Raw genomic sequence first — 25,238 nt, forward strand, 5'->3', positions numbered from 1 at the left:
ACGACAGCAGGCTCGCTCTACATTGCAATGCAGCAGAGTTGCACCACCGATGTGAGCAGAGCAAAGCTGCAGGGAGGGAGGCTGGATGGGAGCCGCTTGGGAGTCAGGAGGCTCAGTGCCCGCTCTCCCCTGCAGAGCTGATGAAACGCCGCTGCTGATGCGCTGTGAAGGAAACCCTTTAGTTCTGTTAATCAAAGCTTAATAACTGTTCTTAAGGAAAGGCAATATAAGAAAGAACTAGTAATGAGCCATAATAAAAGTTGCATCCATAACGTGAAGCATAACTAGGCCAGAAACACCAAAAAGATGAAAGTGAGAGAGGGGATGAGGCGGTACCCACTTTCTTGGATCTGCTGGTTGATTAGCGCTTGGTCATTTTCTAGTTCCCGCTCCGCTTTGATCTGTCCTCTCAGAATCTGCTGCTTTAAATCCTCAACATAGAGCTGCTGCCGCTGAATTTGTTTTCTGTGGAAAGCCTCCTGGTCCCTCAGTTTCTGCTTGTACTCTTCATGCACAGCATCTATCTCTCTGCTGTTAGAAATGTTGACAGTGAATTTAAACTAGAAACAAATACCAAACATTTGCAATAAAACAAGTCTTCTTACTAAAGAAAGACAGAAAGTATTCAGGATATTGTTTTGCTCAATAAGGGTGCCTAAGGACAAAAATTTGTGATGGTAAAGTAGCTGTCTATATGCATGTCACAGCAGGCTACAGTCCTGTATCACAAATGCCAGCAAACATGAAAGCTCTTGTGGTGAAGCAGAAAATTTAATAACTAGAAAGATAACAGCAAAAAGAATTATAAATATATTGTCACTTCTCATTTTGCTGTAAATCTTCCAAAAATGAAATTGGGGAGGGAGGGTTGTTTATACGTGATGAAATTTTACAACCACTATATAGGATATTTGTCATCCAAGTATTTCAAAGTGCTTTACAGAACGGACAAACATTCTTCTCTGTTCTCAGATCAAAAATTTCCAACAGAGAAAAGGTTACAGGCATTATTGAGATTACACTGACAGTTGCTGGCAATACCAAGAACTTGATCACCCAGTTCTCCGTTGGATGCAACAACTGTATTAGGTTATTGCTTCTATGTTTGGAGTAGAATTGTGATCAGAAAAGAGACCTGTGAAAAACTGCCTTACAGTCCCCTCCAAGATGTTTGGTTCCTGACTGAGTGCCAAAATTTTACATGCACACAGAGTAACAATCAAAATAGTATCTATCATTAGCATGACCCACGATAATATTCAAAATACTTTAACCCTCTGAAAGGAATATATATTCTCCCTGTTCACCTATTATAATCAGAAATTCCTAAAGTTATATTATATATAAAGGTGATATGTGATCTTTTCCCCTTGTTTTATTTCTAAACACCACATTATTATATGTAATCTCAGAAAATTATATCTTGAAGTCTTGAAAAATGTTTTAATATATTTTACTAATGAAGTAAATGATGTATTTCTTATAATGATGTATTTATTATACTTAAGAGAGCAGAAGTATCAAAACTCTAAAAAGTCCCTGATGGTCAAAAGAAAACAAAAATATGATTTCAAAGGGAATGCTTTGGAAACATCATGTTGTTTATAAAGTCGTTACGAATACACCTGTATGAAAAGAACATTTGACGTTTGCTACATAGGAATTAATTTGACATCTCTATTTAGAACTGTAAGCATGTGTTCAAAGCAGTCATTTCTACAGCAACAACTGTGATTCTGTAAACTAGATTAGCAGACAAATTAGAGGAAACAATTAAGCGGCCAAAGTCTACAAATCTTCTGGAGTACTTTCCCATGGAACACACATTTCACTTGCTTAACAAGCAGTGGGAAAGCCTCACTACACCAAAACTTGAAGTTTCTCAGTAATTTACAGTATTACTGTGACCCTCTTTTGCTCACCTGAGGAAAACAGAATTCAGTTTGTTTTTAATGTTTATGTATATATAATGCTGGTGAGAATAACTGAAGAGGAACATCATCTGTTCAGTTGTCTGGCATGGTGTAAACAGTCAGAGTACAAACTTTGCTACTGTCATATGCTAAATGGTTTGTGTCTCTTTGGGATCCACAGGAACAAATGATAAGAATAGGCAGCTCCAAGATCTGTTTGTCCTTGGCTTGACTACAAAGATGCTAACAACCTGTGATTCGTAATTTTTTCCCCTTGGATAAACTTTAATTGATTCCCCAGGAAATAGAAGTGAGGTGCCTCATTTCTCATTCAGCTGAAGTAGGTTTGAACCGACACTTCCCTGCAGCACTGAAACACTTGTATGGCCATTACAAATCCCCAGCTGTTCAGGTACTTCTAATCCCATGAGCTACTGGGGAACAAACTCAGAGGTTAAAGCTAGACTGGTTAACTAAAGAAGAACCACTTTTAGAACACAGTATTAAATCTGAAGTATCTCCTTTAGAAAAAGCTCCTGGGGTTTTAATAACTCTGAGGGAGGATTTCCCTAAATGCTGCTTCCAGGTTATCTTCCACATTTTCCAAGGGAAATGTAATGGAGCAGCCATATGATCTGGAGGTTAAAGTACTGATCTGAGACAAAACCTCTCTGATTTTGGAGCAGTTATATCACCTCTGTGTTTTCACATACTTAGGCTGCAACATCTTCAGGGTGAGGGCTGCCTCTGGATTCCTGTGCACTAAAACTAACAGAGCCTGGATGTCAGCTAAAGCCTCTCCTTGCTTATATGTTAAAACTAACAAACCTTAATAGCAATTGCAAATGTTAAGTCTCTGCACATATTTTGATGATGGGGTAGTCTTTAACCTGTTTTGCTAACAGCCATATAAAAGCTCTGATTCCCATAGTAGTATGAAAGTTGAAAACTGTGAGTCTAAATGTGTTACCGGACAATTGCATGACCTTGGGCAAGTCACTTAGTCTGAGACGTGTGAAAGAAGCAAAGCACATTCATCCAATAGAGTGATGAGGATCAATTAACATTATCAAATATCAGAAAGTCAAGTATCAGAAGAACTGATTTATATTCATTTATCATTATTAGCACCATTTTGATGGTGCTTACTCAGGAAACTGAGGCTGAATAGTAGAGCATGATAGTAAAACAGTAGACACAGAATTCTTGTTTTGCAACTGTTTACTAAAACCAGATAAAATTCCTCTTACAAAATGTCTCATATTCTTCCTAATCACGACTTTCAGCTCTCAGCCACCCTTTTCATGAAATCAACCTATCACGGTTCGAACTCTTTATAAATTGAAACCCAGAATATACAAGTATATGAAACAACTCGGTGTTTTATTTCAATCCCAAAACCTCACAGTTCTTGCAGAGGTGGTTAGGTAACATCTGTTTACAGCTTGGAGAGGCTCCCAAGCTCTTCCCATACTTTCCAACAATGCTTAAACCACATCCACGCCCCATATATATTATAAAGTACCAGAGAACAAGCAATGCAAACAATGCACATGGAAGTGTGTTGTTTGCTGTTCTCAGCAGCATTACTGTATTCCCTCATGTGCACGGAAATGCCTTTTTGCTGAACTAACATGAAACTGTAAGAGCCTTTCCAACAGGCATGCGTGTTTGCACAGAGCAGAACGCGATAGAGGCCAAACTGATGTTATTAATCACGGCTCCATACTATGACTACACCCCAAAAAGAGAGAGTACCTGGGGCAGACCCATACTTCACTTTAAACCTTGAAAAAACAAACATGCACAGCAACCACTACAGTATTATTACTGATTTTGTTCTGCTGATGTTGGTACATTTCTCTCCCTTTAAGGTTAAAGTTTCTGTAACAAAATACTGTTTTGTTGAAGGTATATATATGAATTGCAGTTGTGCTGATATTTCAGTGCCTCTTTGCTTCATCTCCTAATTTTTAATAATAAAAAACAAAAGCCAGGCAGGGTAGTAAAGTCAGGTCTGAATACAGAGATTGTGCATGAAACACTTTTTAATGAAGTTGCTTCTTAAAGATGGCTTTCTCAAGTGGAACAAAAAATATAATGAAAATCCATGCAGAGCCTCTTACATAATACCGGTGTGCCGGAAGACGTTTTTCCTCTGACTGTGAGAGCAAAATGACTAGCTGGTTTTGGATACAGAAACTGCTGAAACCAAGAGTGAGAAGTAAGGATGCTCCCTTTCTACCTTTGAACATGCTACGTCATGTCAACACACTTTAGCTGGTTGTGGAAATCATACAATGAAATAAACTAAAAAAGAAGGTGACAATGGCCTAGAAAGAAAATAACAGGATCACACACATTTCATAGCTAAAGCACCCAAGAGACAGTTTAAAGAACAATCAGTTTGTCTAATATATGTTTGATTAAACTAAAAACAAATACCAATCCAGTTAACATAAGAATTTAGCCATATTCTAGAATAAGTAGATGAGATCACTCATTTTTTCCATCTAAAATATCTTAAATCAGATGTACTGTTAAATTTAGACTTGAAATACAGGAATACTATGAGATACAGGATTCAAGCACAAACAACTTTCTGCTATAGCTTGTATTCCTGCTTTCCCGCGTAAGCAATCTACTCTCAATATAGCTCTAGCAGGAAATAATATAACCCCTGAACAAACATAAGACAAACAGCTTCATTTCTATAGGTAAGAAGACATATATAAACTGCTGGTTTCACAGGATCAGCGTACTCTGGCATACAGCATATTAAAAAAAGCAATCCAGCATAGAATTTCTTAAAAGCATGCAGATTTCTAGGTGCACCAAATGCAGCAAGAAGTGGCAACAGTTACCCCTCCTCCAAGAAAATCTTTAAAAACAGCAAGTAAAATTACAACAACAGAAAGACACCAACCTTAAAGGTAAATTACTGAGAAAATGTTCATATTATACCACCGCTGCTGGATTGTTCTTCCCCCTCATTTTTCTCTCCACAAAGTTTGCATGATGCTTGCTAAATGAGCCATCTGTAAATCCACATCTTTTCCAGTCTGTTTTGTCATCAGCTCTCCGGGATCCTATTGTGCAATTCTCCTCCCCTCTTCCCCAAACACTTCTGCTGCTGATGCAGAGGCTGGCGGCTGCTACAGCATAATGCAGTTTTCAGTAACTATGGCAGCAATAGCTCTGTGGTGAGGCTGAATGCCTTCTGCAACAAAATCTTAAGGCTCAAACAGGGAAAGCTCCAGTATAAATAACCACTTTTGCTAAAACCTGAAAATTGTCATTTTTCCCAAAGAAAAATTCAGGCAAGTTAGCAGTCTTCAAGTCCCATTTTTCTTTTACAAATGATTTTTTCCAGGGCAAGAGGAGTTAATAATAAAGCAGAAAAAAAAGATGTTGACAAGGCGTTTTGCCCCCTTGCAAATCCCAGCACTGAGAGCAATCAGAAGGCAGGGCTACAGCCAATGCGCTGATGCACATCCATCCCCGCTCCATCCTCCCCCTCCACCCGCGTCCAATCTGAAGTCCTTCCCGCGGGGCCCCAGAGCATCACACCGCAGCAGGCACCACGCGTGGGATCGTACATCTGTTTCTGCCTTGCACAGAGGCTCAAACCTCTCCCTTCTCCTCCCCAAAGTAAAGGGAGAAACGATGAAGGAGACACGAAGACCTTGTAATATCACCTCCTCCACCCACTTGAAGCAACACCACTCACACAATGCAAAGCAAAAGCTGGGAGCTGGTGGCAGGAGGTGGGAACCAGAAATCAGTCAAAATAGCCAGCAGGGTCATAAACCTTTAGAAATAAGGGACCTTTGGAAATGTACACAGAGGGTAATCCCCTTCATAGGAGTTGCCATCAGGTAAAAGATCATTAGGATTCCTGATGGGCTGGTTTACTTACAGTAAGGCAATGATTTATTTAAGGCAGCCCTTTAAATACACTTCTAAACTGGACCTCTTTTTGGCAAGGAGTCACAGGCACAAGACTCAGCCACACACTCCAGTAAAGGTCACTGCTGCCTTGCTAAATTCCAGTTCAGCTGGAACTACAGTCTATCACAGGTTTTCCCCTTATGATTTCAGTTATATAGAGAATCAGTTAGTTCCCCTGCTAGCTCACTACATGTGATTCTGCAGTAAGTTGTACAGTTGCTGTAATTGACACAGTGCACTTCTCTGTGAAATGAAATATTTGAAGGATCTTTTAAGAGATGAAAAAATATATTTATTTAACTTGTATTTGTAGAATGCTTTGAAATTCTCAAATGAAAGCTTTTAGTAAGAACTCAGAGTATTATTTTTACAAATATTAGTTGACCATTTTAACCATACCACATTAGCATAATCATTTATTGTGTTCTCCAGCATCAGATGCCATGTTTAGGGGCACTATTGCCTTTCCAGTTCATTAGAATTTCACACGTTCTTATATGATGATTTTTTTTTTTCTGGTCTAACAACCGGGGTATTTTCAAGGAAAGAGAGCTTGAACATGCTGCAAACAGCTTAAATTAATTCAGCATACTGCTATACCACTGGACTCGGAACAACTCCTGTTTTTTTTTCCAAACCAGCAAGAGAAGAAAATCCGGGTTTATATTTATACGCAGTATGGTATTACGGCAATGACAGGGGCAAGAACTTAATTATCTACTTATTTGCCATGGTGTTGTCATATGATGACTGATGCCAGTCACAAGACTTCTGTGTGTGTGTTTGCTGGCTGACGACAAACATCAGAAGTTTGAAGTGCTGCAGCCCTGCTAAGTAGGGTGTACAAGCAAGCAGCCAAGTAAGAGTACAGGGAATCACATCACTTTTCAAGGAAAGTTTAATGTCCAAAGTTTTAATATTGCGGTGCAATGGTAGAATTTTTTTTCTCTCTAATTTCTCAAAATATTTTAACTTACAATTAGAGGTTGAACTGGTAATTCAAGCCATAAAAAGCAGATGAGAAAAATGTCATCACACTAATATCATGGGAGATAAGCTTGTAAGTAATCACTGCCAAAATACATATGTTCATATGTTCCGAAATAAAAAATCCAGAAAAAAGCAAAGTAGCATCAGTTCCTGATTAAAAAGTACTTAAACCCATGGAAGCCCAACAAGTTCTAAATTATTTTTGTGTGCAGCTGCTGTGCTTCTTTGCAAGAATGAACCATGTTCCATGCTAGGGCTTCTTTTTTTAACTCTTCCACAAAGTCATTTTCTTGTCACCAGAAGAGAACCCAATTTGTCCAAGGTATTTTCTATATATTAATGAGTATTCACAGTACCTATTACTGACATGAAATTTAATATATTTTTAGGATTCTTCTATACTGTAAATTGGTGGTAGCTTCAGCATAAACTCCACCCTAGTAATGGCTTTAATATACTTGGCTACATATGCAACAAAGGTGCAAACCATTTGCTCAGCGCTGAGCATGAAGAAAGATAATGGTTGTGGAGACTTGCTTGTAATTCAGCTGCATGTACAGATTCTTGTTTCAATATGATAAAATCAAATCGATGCTTGAAGCTTAGTTTGCTTCTCTTCTGCAGGAAATCAGTGTAGCACAAGAGAAAGACAAAGCTAGAGGGGCAAAAAACTCAGTATGACTTAAACACGTTAATATTCTTACCTTAGTTCAAGAGAAAATTCATTTTCTTTACAGTTTCTACATTTCTGACTGTAAAAATAAAAATAGGAAATCATAAAGATGTTCAAAAAGAAAGCAAGAAAACTTCACTGAAGCCTATTGTACACAGAGATGTTATTGCAATTTTCTAAGGTGCAGATTGCTAGCAGCTGGGAGAGCATCAAGAACTACCAAGTGAGAGGGGGAGAGAGAGGGAAACACACACACGCACACACAGAGCTTGTCCTGTTCTTATATTTTCTTCTAAGCATCTCTTTCTGACAGAAGACAAGACCCTGCACCAGGGGGACTTTTTACTGATGAGCAAATAAGCAACCCCTGTAGTCCCCTTAGTCCTGTATTACTGACTGCAAAGTACCTCAGACACAGCTTTCAGTGCTTGACATTGACTTTTCTTCATGAAAGCTGGACATTTGAGAGACCAGATACATCTCATTTTATTCTCATATTACAGACCTTAGGCTAGATGTCTCAATCATAACCCCTAGCATGAAAAAAACTACTTATCTGGACAGAAACACAGGCTTACTAATTACTGTAAAGGAAGGTTGAGTGAATCAGTTCCATTTACCTTTGACAAAAAACTATTCAAGAAGAAAAAAATACCACTGGGCTATCTAAGGTGAAAGACAACTAATATTAGACATAATTTGTAGCTTATTCCTGTGAGAGATGGGCATTCAAAAAAATCAGGCAAATGCAATACTGTAATGCTTTTCATTTTCACTGAAGTAACCATTTGAAAAACTCTAGGAAAGCATGAGGGTAACGTCAAGCAATGTCACCTGCATAGTCCTGTCCAAGTGGTTAAAACATTGATCAACACAAACAAATCTGCTATCTGAACATGGTCAGAAAAAAAAATCAGAAATGTTCTTCAGTTTTGTCAGGTTAAAAACAGGAAAACCAAGTGCAAGTCTGTGCTAAACTGTTCACAATGCTTTGGGGTTTCTGCAGGATTTTCTAGGACCATCAACACATGTCTGTGACAAAGGCCTATGTTTATACCCATGTAAAAAGCAACTTGGTATCTACTTTTGAAGGTCGTTAGACAAACCCTTATTTTAAATTATTTCTAATTTTTATGAATAAAATCACAACAGTGATGTGTAAAATGTACCTCAGTAAAGAAACAAAATGAAACATCATTTTGTACAGAAAGGTATCACTGCAGCAAATGAAAAGCAAATTAAGAGATTAGCTATATTAAAGAGAACACACAGAAACACACTATCCATGGTGGAAAGCAAGCCACTTGACTAGATGTATGAAGAGATGTTCAAAACAGAGATAATATCTTATGCTCATAAAAACAAGATGAAATACTTCCTCTAGAAGAAGATAAAAGATTCCCAGTATGTTGCCACACCAAAAACACTCTAGCAAGAAGCAGAACTACCAACAGATATAAATGAGAAGAAGGCTGTTTCTTGCCTTTAACAGGTCAATTGAATGTGCCAGGCTGAGAGGAATTAAAAAAGAGAAAAAACCCAATTACATTTAATTCTGTGATATTCTGTTTTCAATGTTATGAACTGAAATACAGGAGATAACAATTCATTTTCCTGATACATCTTAATCACTGTCTTCATCACACCAATGCTTTCCCTTTCAGGAAGGCTCTGCCATGAGAAGCATACACTAGATACTGTCACTCTGAGCAGTTCTTCAGCATTTTGGGAGCAATCTATGCCCTATTTACTGCTCAGCTTTGAAAAAAAAAGAGAGAATCACAGTGGCTTTCAGAGATGAAGGGCTCAATGAGGAGTTGAACAAAAGGGAATTTATGAACAAACCAACTTTCTGATTTCCACAACAAATTAGTGGGGAAGCTGAATTGGTAACAATTACCTTGGCTAAATCATATCTAGAAAAGTCGATTATGTGCACTGAAGTAAGAATATTGTAATAACTATAGATTAGTTTATAAATTGAAACATCTATAATGCAGATTTGCAAGTGAACTTATTGATGCACAATCAAGAAAATGCCTTAATTATTCATCGTGCATTAATAAACAAATTTTCAGATTTGTTGCTCGGATATCATAACACTGTGTATTAGTTGGCTAATGCATTTTTTCAAACTCTTTTATTTGGTCACTTGAAAACTTGATGGTACGTATTCTACATATAACTTAATTTTATCTGAACCAAGTCCTGGTTTCAGACATCATCCCAAATGAGAAACAGTTTGTTTGTTTGCTTTTAAACTTACTTTTCAAGAGAAGAAAGGATATAGTGAGGACAATGGGTGCAACTTCCATCCAATTTGAGCCAGTCCAAAGCTCCACAACTTGGAATGGGTGAGGTTTCATTGATCTACAAAACACACAACATGAGAACAGGAAGAGAAAATACTACAGCAAGCCAGGAACTTCCAAGTTATCATTAATACTGCTGTTGCCAACTACTGTATGCAATGCTGCATAATACATCCCATGTGAGTTTATAATCTCACTTACACTTCTGCTTAGTCTTTGATAATTTGCAAAATTGTTAAGTATTTGTTACTGAGTACACTACTTCTTGTAGCCTTGTTTTAATGTACTACATGTTTCATTAATCAAGAAATTAAGAATAAAAACAAATGCAAGTTAAGCTCCTTAGCTACAGAAATGAGTACAAAACAACAGTTGAGTGGCAAGTATAAAACATTAATATATGAAAATCCATTTTAAAAGGTAGATTCTTGCCAATATCGGTTGATAATATGGTTATGTCCTAAACCAGAAAATTTACATTCTTTAAGTTAGATTTTTTAGCTACATATGCCAGTCATTTTAAGTATTATCTATTTTTTTAAACATTATTCAACTAGCTGACCAAATATCTTGCAGTAGTTAGTTCCTGAGATTAACATACCACAAAATATTTTATCTATCTCTGATATATGTAACAATTAAGTGCTTTCAGAGCCAATAATACTCAACCACTTAATCCCATAAATTTTCTATTTCTTCTAGTATACCTCATTCAGGATGGTGAAATGACAGAGAAAGAAGATAATTCAGAAAATTATCAAATGCGGAAAGATTAACTGATCTTTTCACTGCGGCATTCTGCCTTTCTGTTTCAATCCTACTCTAGGCATGACTAGAAATAGGAAACACTAAATTATTCAAGGGATCTGCATCATCTTTTGCTAAGCACATCTGAAAGAAATGCTAGTGTCCTTCCACAATAGGTTTAGTATCATTACAAGCCATTAGATGGAGGAAATGAAGTGAGCGAATACGATGATGAGAAGAAATACTATCTATACCAGGCTTGCTTTTAAGAGGGAAAATAATTAGGAAAATCAATAAAGAATAAGGAGAGAAAAATACAGTTTTAGAACTTACTGATCTTCTTTGTCTTAAGACAGCAGCTTCTGCTGGGTGATTGAATCTAAACTTATGAGACTTGCCAAGAACAACAAGGGCCCCTATGAACAAAAATTAATTAGGAATCTACAGAGACATAATTCACCAAACAGTTGGTCTCTAGAATGATAGCAGTTTATTAACTGCAGTATACAGACTATAGCATATACAAACTACTACAGAATAGTATGTTTAAAACCCCCCAATATTCTAACCAACAGTTTTCTGACAGTCACAAAGCAAAGATATATTTTTAGAATTTGCCACTATGGAGCAGCAGAGTTATTCTGTAATGACAGCATCCAAGCAAACTAATCTTGGAGATCTCTGCAAACTCAACATTTAATTCCCTGTTCATAATCAAGACCAGCATGACTCCATATAAAAACCAGCCCACTGCTGGAAACTTGTTTTTATACTGTCTTTTTAAGTGTCCAAAAACTAGATTTGATTTTTTTTTTTTTTTTTTTTTTTTATTTTAAACAACCTGAAAATATGGGAGCCTGATCTGTTTGTTTCATTTGAGCTCCTTCACCATAGCCATAGGGTCAATGAGCTCACCAGACGACTCAGCATTCTCCACCCAAACACACTGTTAAAAAGTTGATGGTCATTTCAACCATTAACACAATTGCCAAAAAACCCCACCAGTGGTCAGCTGGCTTAGAGCCAGTCTCTATTGCTTTCCACAACAGTACCTCTTGCGAGAGTCGGTCCACCTCTGACTACAGGTATTTCCATTTCAGAAGGCTGCAGATTACTGCTGCCAAAAGAGGTCTTAATATCGTCACCCAGGTCTTCATTTTACTTTCTGTGGGGTACTTAATTTATTTGTCCCAGTCTGGAAGCTCTAGCCATGGATTAAGCCTTGTGGTGCTAGGCAGCAGCAGGAGACTGAGAGATATATTTCTTAGATCTGCATGAGTTCCATAAATCCTTGTCTCTAAACTCCAGAGGTAAGCTGATTATAACGCGGCATTCACAGAAAAAGCAAGCCTTACCTTGTGACAGACGACACGATCCAGTGACTTCACATCCATTCACAGTGCAGTGTGCGCCCTGAACTGGTCGCAGAGTCACAATCCCACCGTTGTTGTCTATCATGCAATGATCCCTTTCAATCCCCCATCCCTGCAAAACTACAGTGTATAGATTTGCTTTATCTCACCTGTCAAAGGGGTTGAGTTTGTACTAGTTTCCTCAGAATGAGGTGCCATGCACTGTTTGACACTATGACTGCGTACTTCATACCTCAGAGAACTGTTATGTGCAGAACAAGGAAATTAAATTGTCTTCATTGATTCCTAGCCATGTACCCAATCACAGAAAAATCTTGCTTGATTGAAAACAGTGAGATTACTCTTTTAAAGTACTTCTGGTTCTGGAAAACTATACACTGCTTACTGATCTGTGAACTGATGTGCCAGTTCTTCTATAGTGCTGTATTTTCTCACCGCTATCATGGCATTTATTGTTTATATTTTACTAACTTACTGGCAGAAAATAATCAAACTTAACCAAACTTATTATAGCAGAACTAACCAAAGATGAGATTCCACGAAGTTTCCAATTTCAGTATAAAGTTTCAACTCTCTATGATAATTTGTAGCTCTTGAGATTGACCATTAAAATTAAGAGCAGAAATAAAATTAAATAAAAAAATACTGAATCATTTGGATTTTATATCTCAAATACTCTTCCCAAGTAGAATTGAAAAGTATTTTCAATGTCTCATGATCATTTGTGCCACCAGTTTAGGATAGAATATACCGAGATTTGGATATTGGACAAAGATATTTTTAAACTCTAGTGTAGCATTTCACAAGTGGGAAAAATATTCTGAAGAGATCTCAATTAGGTCAAGACCACTGACAAAAAAATAACTGAAATATTTTAGCCAACTTAAACAAAACTCTCTTCTATTTACCAACTTCTATAAAGAAAGTTGACAACCACAAACATTACCTCGTTATTACACATGACAAATATAAACCTCTTGGTTTGACTAGACTATATAATAAAATAATTTGTAATATCATTCTCTTACCAATATCTTGATCTTGGTCTGAGTCACTTCTTCCGATTTTGGTTGTTCCTTCCTAAAACAAGAAAAGAACTAATTGAACTAATTTAAAATCAGTAACAGAAAGTTATATATAATAATATAAAAAGCTTTGGGGCAGCATCTTAGCAAATACCTGAAATAAATCACCTCTGAATGACTGAACTGTTTAAAGCAAACTCTATCTACTACTTTGTAATACTTCAGCCTGCTGTCCCCCATAGTGATGCAATTACTTCTTATCCTGCAGCTATGACAGCTTCTCCTATTATAACTCCAGCAGATGAAGTAACTCTCAGTGGATGATTGTTGGACTGTGCTTGAGACAAATATTTTGCATACGAACACACATTCTGATGCTTTCATGTATTACTGTCAGACTTGTTTGCAGAAATGAGATAATTCTTTTCATAAATAACCATGCAGGAAAAAAGAAGCTGCAAAATGATTATTCAGTTAACCAGGCTTTTCAGATAGAAAAGTAATAGAATTCTTATTTTGTAAGGGAATTTTCTTATAGATTATGAATTCTTTAAACTAACTACTAAAGGAGAACCTTTTTTCCCCCAAAACTTAAATTACAATTATAAAAAGTCTTCTTGGTGGTTATCCTATATGGGCAAGTTCCCAAATTGAAGATCCAGTAACTTCAAAGAAGAGAACTGCTTAGGAAGAAAAGTCTCCAGAACAATTAGAGTTAAATCATGTTATGGGCAGTCATGGAAGAGAGACAGTATTCTTATGGTACCATGCAAATATCAATAAAACAGAGTCATTTAATCACTACTATGAGAAATAAAATAACAAAGAAGGCAATGAATTTACCACCTGTCTAGTATGTTCCATTACCACTTCTATCTTTTTCCTTAGGAAAACAAAGCAAGACCATTTCCCCACTCTGAAGAGACACTATACATTATTACTGTAAACTGATTAATGAATGTGCTCTAAAACAACTTTAGTGGCAACTCTTTCATTCATATTAAAATTAGTTATGGTTATTAAACTACTTGACTTTTGTATTCTATTTAGAATAGACAGAATTTGGCTTCTGCTCCAAGCATATTATAATCTAGATTTAAATATGAAGCAAGAAGTAGTAATTGGAAGTCTGAAGACGGGGAAAGGGGAAGCTGTGCATTACTGTAAAGTGATGCAGTTATGGGTAATTACGGGTAAACCACAGTGGTTTTGTGCATTGGGGAAAGGCAATGATTACCATTCAGTTCCTCCCAAAGCTCAGCTGCCTGAACCAACTAAGAGAGCCCTCTGCTGCAAGTGTTGCTCAGATTCCCTCGCTGGAGAGGTTGAAAGCTGAATTGTGCCCAGTGCCCCTGCTTTGGAGTAATTAGCAAGTTACATTTCAGCTTAATGTTCAGTGGACTCAACCTCAAAGTATCCACCTGGCTTGACCACAACTTGTAGAAAACTTATGATCCATATGGCCTTTGACTTGCCTCATACAATCAAGTGAGTTAACAACATGTATTTTATAAAAAAAGAAGTAAACCAACTTCTTAAAGGCCTTTTTATCAATTATCTTATTGACGAAACAAAGAAATCGTTATTGCCATTCCAAAAGAAACCTTTTTTTCCAATGTGCTGAAATGACTCTCTGGCAACACAGTTTAATTCTTCGTATCTGTTGAAGTGCATTTACATTGTTACCCTGTTCTGGCAGTATTTCCTGACTAAGGGCAGAATTCACATTATAGAACCGTAAAGAGTGAGACTGCTTTAAACTTTCAGTTTTGCAAGTGCTCCAACTTTCATAAAAAGCTTGTGAAGTACATATTTTTCTAAAACAATATAAACAAATACCATATTCTTAAACTATGCAAAAAGGTCAGTTAAATTATAGGGAAAACATATATATTTTGTTAATGAAAGCCAGAAAAAAAGACAACAGAACCTAAGAAAGAAAGGTTCTTTAAGCATAGGCACAGCATTGATTAGTGCAATTAACACTATGGAACATGAAGAGACTAAAAGAGTAACATGATGTTCACTCTAGACAATCTGAAAACTGCTGCCAAGACCTCTAGAGGTACAATGTAAAGTGCTGTTATATGTTGAAGACCTAGTATGTAAGGAACTGCTAATGTTTTACCTTCTTGCTGTTCAGATGAAGGTAATAGACACCAGAGTCTAAGAGATGCAAAGCACAAAGAAAAGAAAAGGCAGCATCTAGGAGCAAAGAAAGAGGGGACAAAGATGTTAGTGTGACAGAGAGACACTAATGACTTCAGAAGGCGACCCTTCAAACTAGGTTTCTCCATTAAAATGACTAACGTTAAATTACTTCAGGTGTTGTTAAAATATAGTGTGTGAAAATATTTGCTGTTTCCAAAATGGCCCATAATAGAAAAACACTAAAGTAGTAGCAATTACTTTTAATAAATATTTAATGTTAATGTAGGTTTGAGTAGTTCAAGTTGCATGTCGATCAGTACTGAACATTATTATTTGGTCTCTAATTATTATCTGGTACAATTTCTCTGTGCTGGCATGAGAAAAATTAGTAAAGTTTCTCTTTCAACATCATAAAGAACAACATGATTTCTGTTTCAAGTATTCATTGCAACTTTTCAAGAGTGAAATAAAATCCTGTGTCTCTAAACCACACCAATTAGCAGAAAACCTAGGTTTGGCTTAAGATATTTTATTAGTAGACAGGTTTATGATTTTTCAGCTCTATTTTTTGCTAATGAGTGCACCTCACATTAAACAGCATCAATATTTCAGTAATTTCCATTCATTTAAACAACATTAAAAATTTAAAGTCCAGCTTAGCATTGATTTATTAGAAAAAATAATCCCATAAAACTATTTGACCTAGCTATGCACTTTATAAGCTGCAACGTGGAGTAATACACATACAATATTATGAAAGTTTCTTGGTGAAAATCTTCCCCTAAATGAGCAGCTACACAGCAAAACAGTATCTATGAGGCCAGGATTTCCACTTGACCCTGGAAAGCAGCCACTCAAGTGAGATCACAAATAATGAGCATTCAAGCTACACACCTGCCTCTGCTTGACAGGCCTGGTAGGGTTAAAAGAGCAATATACAGAAGTCCTTGACAAAGTGAGCTTGTGCTTGTTAAAGCTGACTTTTATCTTTGATCTACACATACACAAGTATTCTAGTATCAAGTATACAAGTACCTAGCAAAGTCCAGACCAGAATGTCTGGTATACTTTAAGCACCACCCTTTACATTTATATACCCATGCACACACATCTATCCTCATGCTTTATGGACAAGCTACTAATGCCTTTGCTTATGATACATTATCAAACAGTTTGCACATGCATTCATAAGAGGTCAAATTATTATCCCACATTTGAATTCTTCTCCTCATTTTCACGTATCCTTTTCTGCTTTTTTTGCCCTGTTACCTGTGTCTTGTGGCCTTTCCTTTTCAATAGCTGTCATTGTAATGCCACCTTAACCACTCTCCATTTCCAAAGAAAACAAGTGTTTTCAAATTCAAGGGAAAAATAAGACAAGTGATAATATCTCACCCTGAGATGATACAGCACCACTCCTGTGCTGAGAATATCATCATCCATGGCCATCAGATGAGGAAAACTAGAATCTATTGTTACTCCAGCTTTTTCTTTGTTGATGTCCACACTGTATTCTTCCATGATGGCTTTCCTGTCTGTCCACTTACTTGTCCAGTCTTTGGTCAACTGCTCAATCTTAAAGAACAGGGGAGGAAATGGTTTCACTTACTAAGCAGGTTAATCTTTCTCATACATAAATTTCTTGAGAAAGAACAGCATTTTTTTTCCAATTATTGGATGGAGAATTCTTTCACCAGTTGCAGTGCAGGTATATTTCTAATCACAGTACATTTCTGTGGCAACAAAAAAAATCAGGTAAAAACTGTACTACCACCTAGTGAAGCAGGTTTAATTCAATGAAGACTCATTCCCCAAATGACATATGATCATGCTAACTAGTCATTTTGCATGTCTTTAAGCAAAACTTAAAATTAAGATCTCCAAAACCTTTCCAGGTCACCAGTGATCAAATCTTTGTAATTTTGTGTCTGCACAATTATTTTCTTTTAATAAATTGAAGGAATTTAATCTTAGAAGAGAGAGCCTCTGTGTAATTAATTACTGTGATACATTGAGACCTCCTTCAAACAAGGAGTAGCTTGTGCAGACTTAGTGACACACAATGGACATATCCTGTTAAGGACACGAGACTCATCACAAACTGGTAGGGAGCACCCAGCACCACTAAGGATGGCGGTTTCTAGCATATTGAGAGCAAGGAGAAAAGGAATCATGGCAGTGCTATCTCCCTGGTCCAGTGAAACAGGACAGAGTCACAGATTGTACACACCTTCATTTCATTCTGAAGCACCAGTTCAGTCAGATTGCTGTCCCTGTCATCACTCCAAGAAGGACTGGAATTCCTCTGTACAAACAACAGCCACCAAGATCTACATGTTAGTTTCCTTAGTCACAATTAACAGGCACATTCTTTCACTCACCAGAATTTCACGGAGATGAACTCAGAAGAAGGAAAGACAAAACAGACATTTGATGCTGCCTTCTAGCATCTAGAGTACACCTCTCTAGCTATTGCATGCAAGTTTTTGTGAAGAATGGCTGAAGGAGCATTAACAGAGAGATACTTCTGTGTAAATAAATCCTGGACTGTAGTTCCAGTCTCCCCCAGCAAAACATGCTCTCCATGGCATGGAAAACCAAGATGCTATTATTATTCCGAAGGAGAAAAATACAAAGAGTGTCAGCTGTATTGTGAGGGCTCATGGATGTTCACAACTTCTTTTGGGGGACAGAGTACAAAGGCAGGGTGAAACCTCCAAAATACCATTGAGGTTTACTAGTTGACTTTTTTGGAAAAGAGGGTTGTAGCAAGTCTGGCAGGGAAACTACATCAATGATTAATATTTTGTACTGTCTTGGTGCTTCCATATTGTTACAAAGAAAATATTTCTATTTCATGTTTTTTCTGGACAAGAAAACCATCTGACTCCATGAAGGAGATGCCAGGAAATCCTTTCTAATCATTACACAACTGCTTTTACTTCAGAATTATTGATATAACACCAGAAAAAGGAGAAATGACACAAATGCAGTTAGTTGATTGTGAAATCACTCAGAGAACAGTTTAACTTACCTCCAGTTACAATAAATATGGAAAGATAAACAGATAAGACACAAGTAAGCTATTGTAGATACCTAAAGCACCGTTAGAGCTGCAGCTGAGAAGTGTTCCTACGTACCAGTTCAAAGCTCATCAGCATAGTTTTCAACCTATCAATTTCTTCTCGCAGTTCTCTGATCAGTTTTACATTTGCATCCTGAAACATTGAGACACAGATGTTGGAAAAATCATTCTTTAAAAAAATTCTAGCTGCACAAATCAATGCAGAACTGTTCCAAGAGCCAGGAGGAGAGGAAAACAGGCACACTCACAGCAGCACTCAGTGCCCCACTCTGCCAGACCCCTGGGATGTACTGCCTAGGGGCAGGTGGTTCCCATCTTTGATGGGTTCTCTTTTCCCATAAACTTTGTTCCATTTCTTTTCTGAACAGAGAAGTATTTAGTTTCTATCATGACTACAGCTGGATACTTTCATGGATTTACCTTCAAAATAGTCCCATCACATCAGAAAAATGCTGCTATTTCTGTCACGCAGAGGAGAAAAATCAGGCTAGAGGAGACTAAGTCAGAATGTCACCAACCATGGGATTAAAAGCCCTTGCAGCTGATACACAAAACGTTTCCTGCCTACTTGTGTGGGGGCATTTATCTCCATTTTAGAGTGAGCACCTCTGGACAGGCAGTTTCTGGAAATCAGCTTTTTGCAGACAGTTCAGGGAAACTCTTGAGTCAAGAGTCAAATTTCTCTGGGCTGCCAGTGACACTAGCCCAAGTCAATTTGCAGTGAGGAGAGTAGGTAGCTGAAGAGAGTAGCTAGCTGAAGGGATGGAGTTAAGGGTTTAGCATGGGCTGTGAAAGAAAATAAGGGGCACACAAGCTGGGGGCTGAGAGTCTGTATGAAACCAGAGGCTAACCCAGGAGGACTGTGTTTACTTGCCTGTGGCCTGTCACAGAACTGAGAACTGCTGCTGCCAAAACCGAACACACTATTGCTGCCATTAGTAATGTCTAAAATCTAGTTATAGGCACTGGTAATATGGATGCAAATCACACTTGGGAAACCTTGGATTAGATAGGTTTCCTTCTACCCAATATTTAACAGAGTATCATTAGGAAAGCAAATATATGAAGCACATCTCTAAGATTCTATCCTTTTATCTACAGATAAAATCTCGATACACCCAGACCAAATCACGAAAGAACACTAGTAAAGTTGTAAAGTCAACTGCTCGAAGATCAGGAAATGCTGGAATCAAGACTTTTTTTGAAACCTTAATTCAGTCCCTTAAATGGATACACTGTGATTCAGTCCTTAAATTACATGATCACTGTAGGACAGCAGACTCATGCAGAATGCCAGGTAAAGAATGCTCAGTTGAAGAGCAGCAATTCAAGAGTTTTATATTTCTAGCATATGTGATATTGAATCTTGATTATTATGTGCTATTTGAATTTTGTTGTGAATATAGACAGAATTATGCATTTCCCCATGGATTTTTTTATGTTGATTTTCATCGCTATAGTGTCTAAGACCTCCACAACTGCTAATCAGTCTGTTCTAACAGCATGTCTTTGACTGGCAGAGTTTATGTTTTGCCCATTTGATAAATGTGGACTGGACGAAAGAGTGGAAAATGAGGAAACGGCACACAGAAAGATTGCTTTAAGAACCCAGAATGCTGTAGGAGAGGCAGCGACAGAATCCAGTTCTCCAAGGCAGCATCAGACCCTCCTTTAATACCATGCCACCTTTCAGTTTGTGCAGCCTGTGAAGCACCCCTGCATAATCGAACAGATGAATCTGCCACACAGTCAGAGTTCATACCTGGAAGAGGCCTATTTTGTGCAACGAATGAAGCTGTGGTTCTGTGGCAAAAATTGTTCCCATGTATTTAAAGGCTGCATCATTTTGTGTACTGAAAAGCAGACAAACTGAGACTACACAGGCTACCTTAGGCCTGACATATTAACTTTTCAGTTCTTGACTTTGCAACCTGAACAGAGTTCATTCAACATGTCAAGAAGAAGGGTTGCAAGGGTTATGCTTTTATAGGTAACAAGTTAAACAGTAACAAATAATCCTAACAGATATGTAACTCTCCCAATATTTAGGATAAAGACATACATACATATCATAACAATTCAAAGAGAAGGACTGAAACTCAGTGGACAGAGATGAATGTAAAATAGATGTGAAGTTCTAAATGGTTTAAGATGCAGTGGATCAAGGAAATTATTCTTCAATATCCAGGCTCCTATGTAGCTCTCGATAACATCGGAAAAAGAGGTATGAATTTTATTCAGAGAGCAGATATACTAAATAAACCTTAACACATACAACAAAACAGAACAAGAACGAAAAGCAGAACCCAAGGCCTCACCTCATTCACTCTGGGCTTGTTAATAATATTTTTGGCATTTGAAGCATATCTCAAGGTACTCATGGTCTCACTGTAGCTGGAGCTGGCAGGAGAGATAGCTACAGACAGAAAACAAAGAGAAATGAAACACTATTTTAAAAATTAATGAGTTGAACCCAACACTTTTCAAAAAGGTGGATTTTTTTAGTCTTGCTTCTTTAAAAAACAAAACCCAAAAATATCCTCATGGATATTTCATCAAGCTCACAGAGAATATCTTCTCAAGATTGTATTTATAACTGAACAAATCACTTTAAATGAAAGCTGTGATGGTGGAAAGACTCTTAAGCTTCATGCACAATCAGCATGTCTTTTTATTTCCTTGAGTATCCTACAAAGTAGTTAAGCAAATTTTTACAAGGACAGATCTTAAGTGATATATTTCTCACTGCAGTAGAGATGTCTTTTCAGGGGGTAATGTAGCACAAAATGTTAACAATGAACAGAAACCAAACTCACTGGCAATCATAATGGTCTTGGAGTTGCCCCCCAGACTGTCCTTGAGAAGCCAGGTGAGGATGGAGTCACGGTACGGGATGTAAGCTGGTCGCCTGGTCCCACTGACACTGCCTGTGGCAGGACTGTCCACATGACTGCTCTCCCCTTCGCTTGTTATGGTGTTTATGCTCTGGCAGCTGCTGAACATCTGTGAATTTTGTGCTGAAGGAGAAACACCACAGAGGTCAGGAAAGCGGTTATTTTTTTCTGCCATGGCTATTTGATTTTCTTAGATGTCATTATAGTTTATGAAGATGCCATACAGCTGTTCTGTTCAGCTTTTTGTTGTAAATATAGATAAACATTAAGACACAGCACAAGGTGAGCGAGTCCTGTGCTTTTATCACTTCCTTTCTATATAAAGAAATAAATATTGTGCTTACCTAAAGTGGAGATAACAATTCCAAGTGTGACTAATGACTTGTTAATATTGGCACCTTCTGTAATACGATCCTTACAGTAACTGGGATCAGCTCTTTCACTATAGCCCACAAGCATGGAAAAGAGAATGAAACCAAACAAAAATACTTAATTATTAGCATACAAGCAATATGAAAACATTATGTATTTTCCTGACATACCAGAAAACAGAAATTGCAAGCTTTGGAATTAAAAAATCATATGCTTTGAATACTTTATATTGCTCTCTGGTTTAGAAAGCCCAAAAAGCCATGAGCAAAGGCCATTGGTGCAAACTATTGTTAAAGACCCATCAAAACATAAATTCAAGCCTGAACTAGAAAACCAAATCATAGTGGTTCTGAATTAAAAACAAAACCAAACAAAAAAAAAACTCACAAACCCACCAGCCAACCAACCAACAACAACAACAACAACAAAGTCTATATATCCCCTCAATACTACTTTCTCTGCTCACACATGCTTGGCTATTTATGTTCTTGAGAAATAAAAATGCCCTGTTCTCCAACTGTTCTATAACTCCTCAGCACGACTTCCATATTTCTGTTCTCTGTTACATCCAGCATAACCACATATTCCTCACTGAAATGTATAGCTAAGATCAGAGACTTAAGAACTTTTGGAACATGAACAACATAAGCACTAAGATATGACTATTTTATCTTGTCCATGCTAGGCAGCTATGAAGAATACATTCCATTTTTCCCCCTTGTCAAGCTCAGATTTGGTAATTACACCAACAGCTACTGGAAAAGCCATTTTATAAGAATACAGGGTTGAATGAAGTTACATTAAATGTATGCAACAGCACAGTATTGGATCTGAAGACCATGGAATTCCGCTGTCCAATGAAATCCAATACTCAATACAAAAGAACAGATGACAGAAACAATATTAGCTCAGTTTTCCTTGTTACTGTATGCAAAAGTCAGGCTTACTGTTAGTTTAATGAAGTTTTAATATATTAAATTTCATGTTTTAAGGCCGTATTACCAGCATCTTCAGAGAAAATTATCTTTTTGCCCGCCAGTTTATTATTACCTGCCTGCAAGGTCGACTAAGTTGATCTTGCTTGCAATTTCAGAGGGGAGATTGTTCTCCAATATAGCCTGAAGAGAAAAATATAAATAAGGAAGATTATTCCTATTAATTAATTAATGAAAAGAAAATAGATGTGCTCTTTCATTTGAAACTGAGTTGTACATATGACTGTCTCACTGCCTTTCTTTATGACCTTGACCCACTGGCTATGTTCAAACAATTAACTCAACAGCTTTCTCACTGGACAGAGAAACTACCCTCTTACGCCGATTTCCTCTTGAAAAAAACCTTTACTGCCTAGCGACTGTGAAAGGCTTTCTTGTAGATCTTGCAGGGTTATTTTCCACTAATGTATTCCAAACGTCTTTTGTGAAACTACTGAAAAATATCCCAAAATGTTCTGTGATTACAGGATGTTATAAGTGTGAGATAGAAAAGGTCTATTGGATCACCAAACGACTTCCCTGCCAGGGAAGGATATAATTCCTCTGGAGAAAGGGTGCATTGTCTCTGGGTGAGTACTGGATGCCAAATTCTAAAGAGATGAGCACATCCGAAATGTTGGACAGATACAAAATTTTGTTAAGTGTTAAACTAATGCTGTACTTCAATTAAGGATCCTGAACAAGTGTGACAAAACATAACTTCAAACATATTCACACGTAAACTTTCACAGCATCCTAGAAGTATAGCATTTCAAAAGGTTGATTAAAACTTTAAACATGTCTTTGTACAGTGAGTCTTTGGCACCACTTCTGACTATACGCTTGCATAAAAGAACAAGAATACTTCAGTAAACACTCAACACATCGGGGTGCAGGAAGCGTAACACATCTGCAGTGGGATCCAAAGGAAGTAGGTAACAGCTTCCACCGAGATTATTACAAATAGCACAAAACAGTGACAAGTAAACAATGCACAAGACATAGAACAATGCTTTTTGAGAGTGAAGAGGAAGTTGTGTTATTTTTAGCTAACCTGAGTGTAGTGGATGGTGAAGATAGCATGGGATCTGCTGCTGGCATTGTGAATATGTGTAGCTGCTGTGATTCTAGAAAGAAGAACAAACCATTCAGTTACAAAGACTTATTTCTCCTGTATTCAGGGAAAGCAAAACTAACAAATACAGCAGATAAATTAAGATGAAGGAATGCGAAACTTGGTGAATATGGTAGGCTGTATTCTTAGATTTGATCACAGAGTGTTTGGCAGAAGACCCAGGAGGGTGGAAACCACGGGTCAGTTAGAGGGGTTTGTGTCCACCAGCAGCACTCTCAGGAAGTATCTTCAAACAGCCTTACAGCACAGGTGGAAGGTGTTGCGCAAGGGTAGAACACAGCAGAGAAGTACAGCCAGCAACACCATCGTACAGCTCACCCACAACACCACTGAATGTACTAGCCCAGTACATTTTCTCCGTATTGTCCGCATTTTTATTACTTGGCACTTCAAAGGGTATAAAAAGCTTCATACACCATTTTCTGGGGCTCCATTCTGTCACAGGGCTGATGCAGTAATTTTACGCTGTAAGAGGAGTGTGAGTATCAAATGAATACTGTAATTCACTCGTGTGGCACTTGCTTGGCTTTACCCCATGGACAGACCGGTCATCTGCTTGGGCTCCCTGACCCACTGCCCGCTGGCAAGCAGGTACCAGGCACAAGAGGAGGAGCAGTGGCAATCTCCAACCGTCTGTAGCAGAAACTTTTGGATATTCTGCTTGCTTTGTTGTTGTTTTCCTTAGACAAACCCAAAGAAAGCAGGGTTTTGCCTAGGGCACAGGTCTTTTCCTTTGTCACTTTTGTAGCTTGCGTTCAATATCAGCTCCATGTGGAGCCTTCAGCATCAGCGCTGCCAAGCTCACCCTCGGCAACAGCAGGCAATTTGAGTAGTGCAGACAAGGACTGTGGAACCAGCGTTTTGTCAGAGCTCAGCTGTCAGAGCAATGCAGAGAGCAGCGGCAGGAGAGAGCAGAGATGCAGTTGCATGAACCCCCCTAAGCATGAGCCCCAGCCATGACTCTCCTCCCTCCTCATCACTCCCTGGCTCTGGCACCCCCACAGCCGCAGGAGCAGGCACTGCCCAAAGCCACAGGCACTTTTATGGGAGCACGTATGTGTCAGCTTTTTCATATATTTAATTTCATTGTTGCATGTGGTGTACATTTTAATATTTTAAACTATTCTAATAATATTATTTAGATTCTTTGTTGTTTTGCTTTACACAAAACCAGAGCTCTGCTTTTGGAAATTCGGAAATTTGTATTTCTTGCTTTTTAAAAATTCTGTTCTTCAGCATTTGAGATGGAGTATTGAGAGGAAAAAAAATATCACCGAGAGTTAAAAAAACCTTCAACAATTATTGCATGTTGAATTTGTTGTGTTTGTTTATTTTATAATAGGTGCAGCCAGAACAGAGCTGGAGATGGCCTGATAAAATCAGCTGGTAGAAAAAATGCCTTCAGAAAAACTCCACTTGTTGTTATTATAGTACAGGAGCTTCCCCTCCCGTCTTTCCTGTGTAGTCAGACCTGGAGCCATCATGACCCACCTGCTCCTCTCCCACCCCAGCCACATGGGGTAATTGCAGCCTGTTCCCCACCTTCTTTATCCCTAAGATCTTCCTGATGTTCATTTGGCATAATTTCCCAGACTGCAGATGCTTTAAATTAGTTTGTTTGCATTTATAATGTGCCAATAAAT

General features: G+C 37.8%; 1 protein-coding gene across 3 annotated transcripts in view; it reads right to left on the minus strand.

The window, feature by feature from the left end:
* Positions 1–25,238, minus strand: part of STARD9 (StAR related lipid transfer domain containing 9) — a 110,126-nt gene that overhangs the window by 25,862 nt on the left and 59,026 nt on the right. For 2 of the 3 annotated variants that reach the window (XM_065065867.1, XM_065065869.1), the window contains 14 exons: positions 23,515–23,587; positions 22,537–22,604; positions 21,459–21,556; positions 21,037–21,237; positions 20,539–20,636; positions 18,276–18,353; positions 17,366–17,440; positions 16,531–16,710; positions 12,988–13,039; positions 11,942–12,079; positions 10,920–11,002; positions 9,794–9,897; positions 7,559–7,606; positions 341–531 (listed from right to left, as the gene is read on the minus strand). In XM_065065867.1, the coding sequence (XP_064921939.1) occupies positions 341–531; positions 7,559–7,606; positions 9,794–9,897; positions 10,920–11,002; positions 11,942–12,079; positions 12,988–13,039; positions 16,531–16,710; positions 17,366–17,440; positions 18,276–18,353; positions 20,539–20,636; positions 21,037–21,237; positions 21,459–21,556; positions 22,537–22,604; positions 23,515–23,587 (1,487 nt within the window). Of the gene's footprint in view, positions 1–340; positions 532–4,839; positions 5,380–7,558; positions 7,607–9,793; positions 9,898–10,919; positions 11,003–11,941; positions 12,080–12,987; positions 13,040–16,530; positions 16,711–17,365; positions 17,441–18,275; positions 18,354–20,538; positions 20,637–21,036; positions 21,238–21,458; positions 21,557–22,536; positions 22,605–23,514; positions 23,588–25,238 lie in introns of those variants that run through there. The other variant, XM_065065870.1, reaches the window with a different exon arrangement.

This window comes from Columba livia, chromosome 5 (genome assembly GCF_036013475.1).
Source record: "Columba livia isolate bColLiv1 breed racing homer chromosome 5, bColLiv1.pat.W.v2, whole genome shotgun sequence".
Lineage (NCBI taxonomy): Eukaryota > Metazoa > Chordata > Aves > Columbiformes > Columbidae > Columba > Columba livia.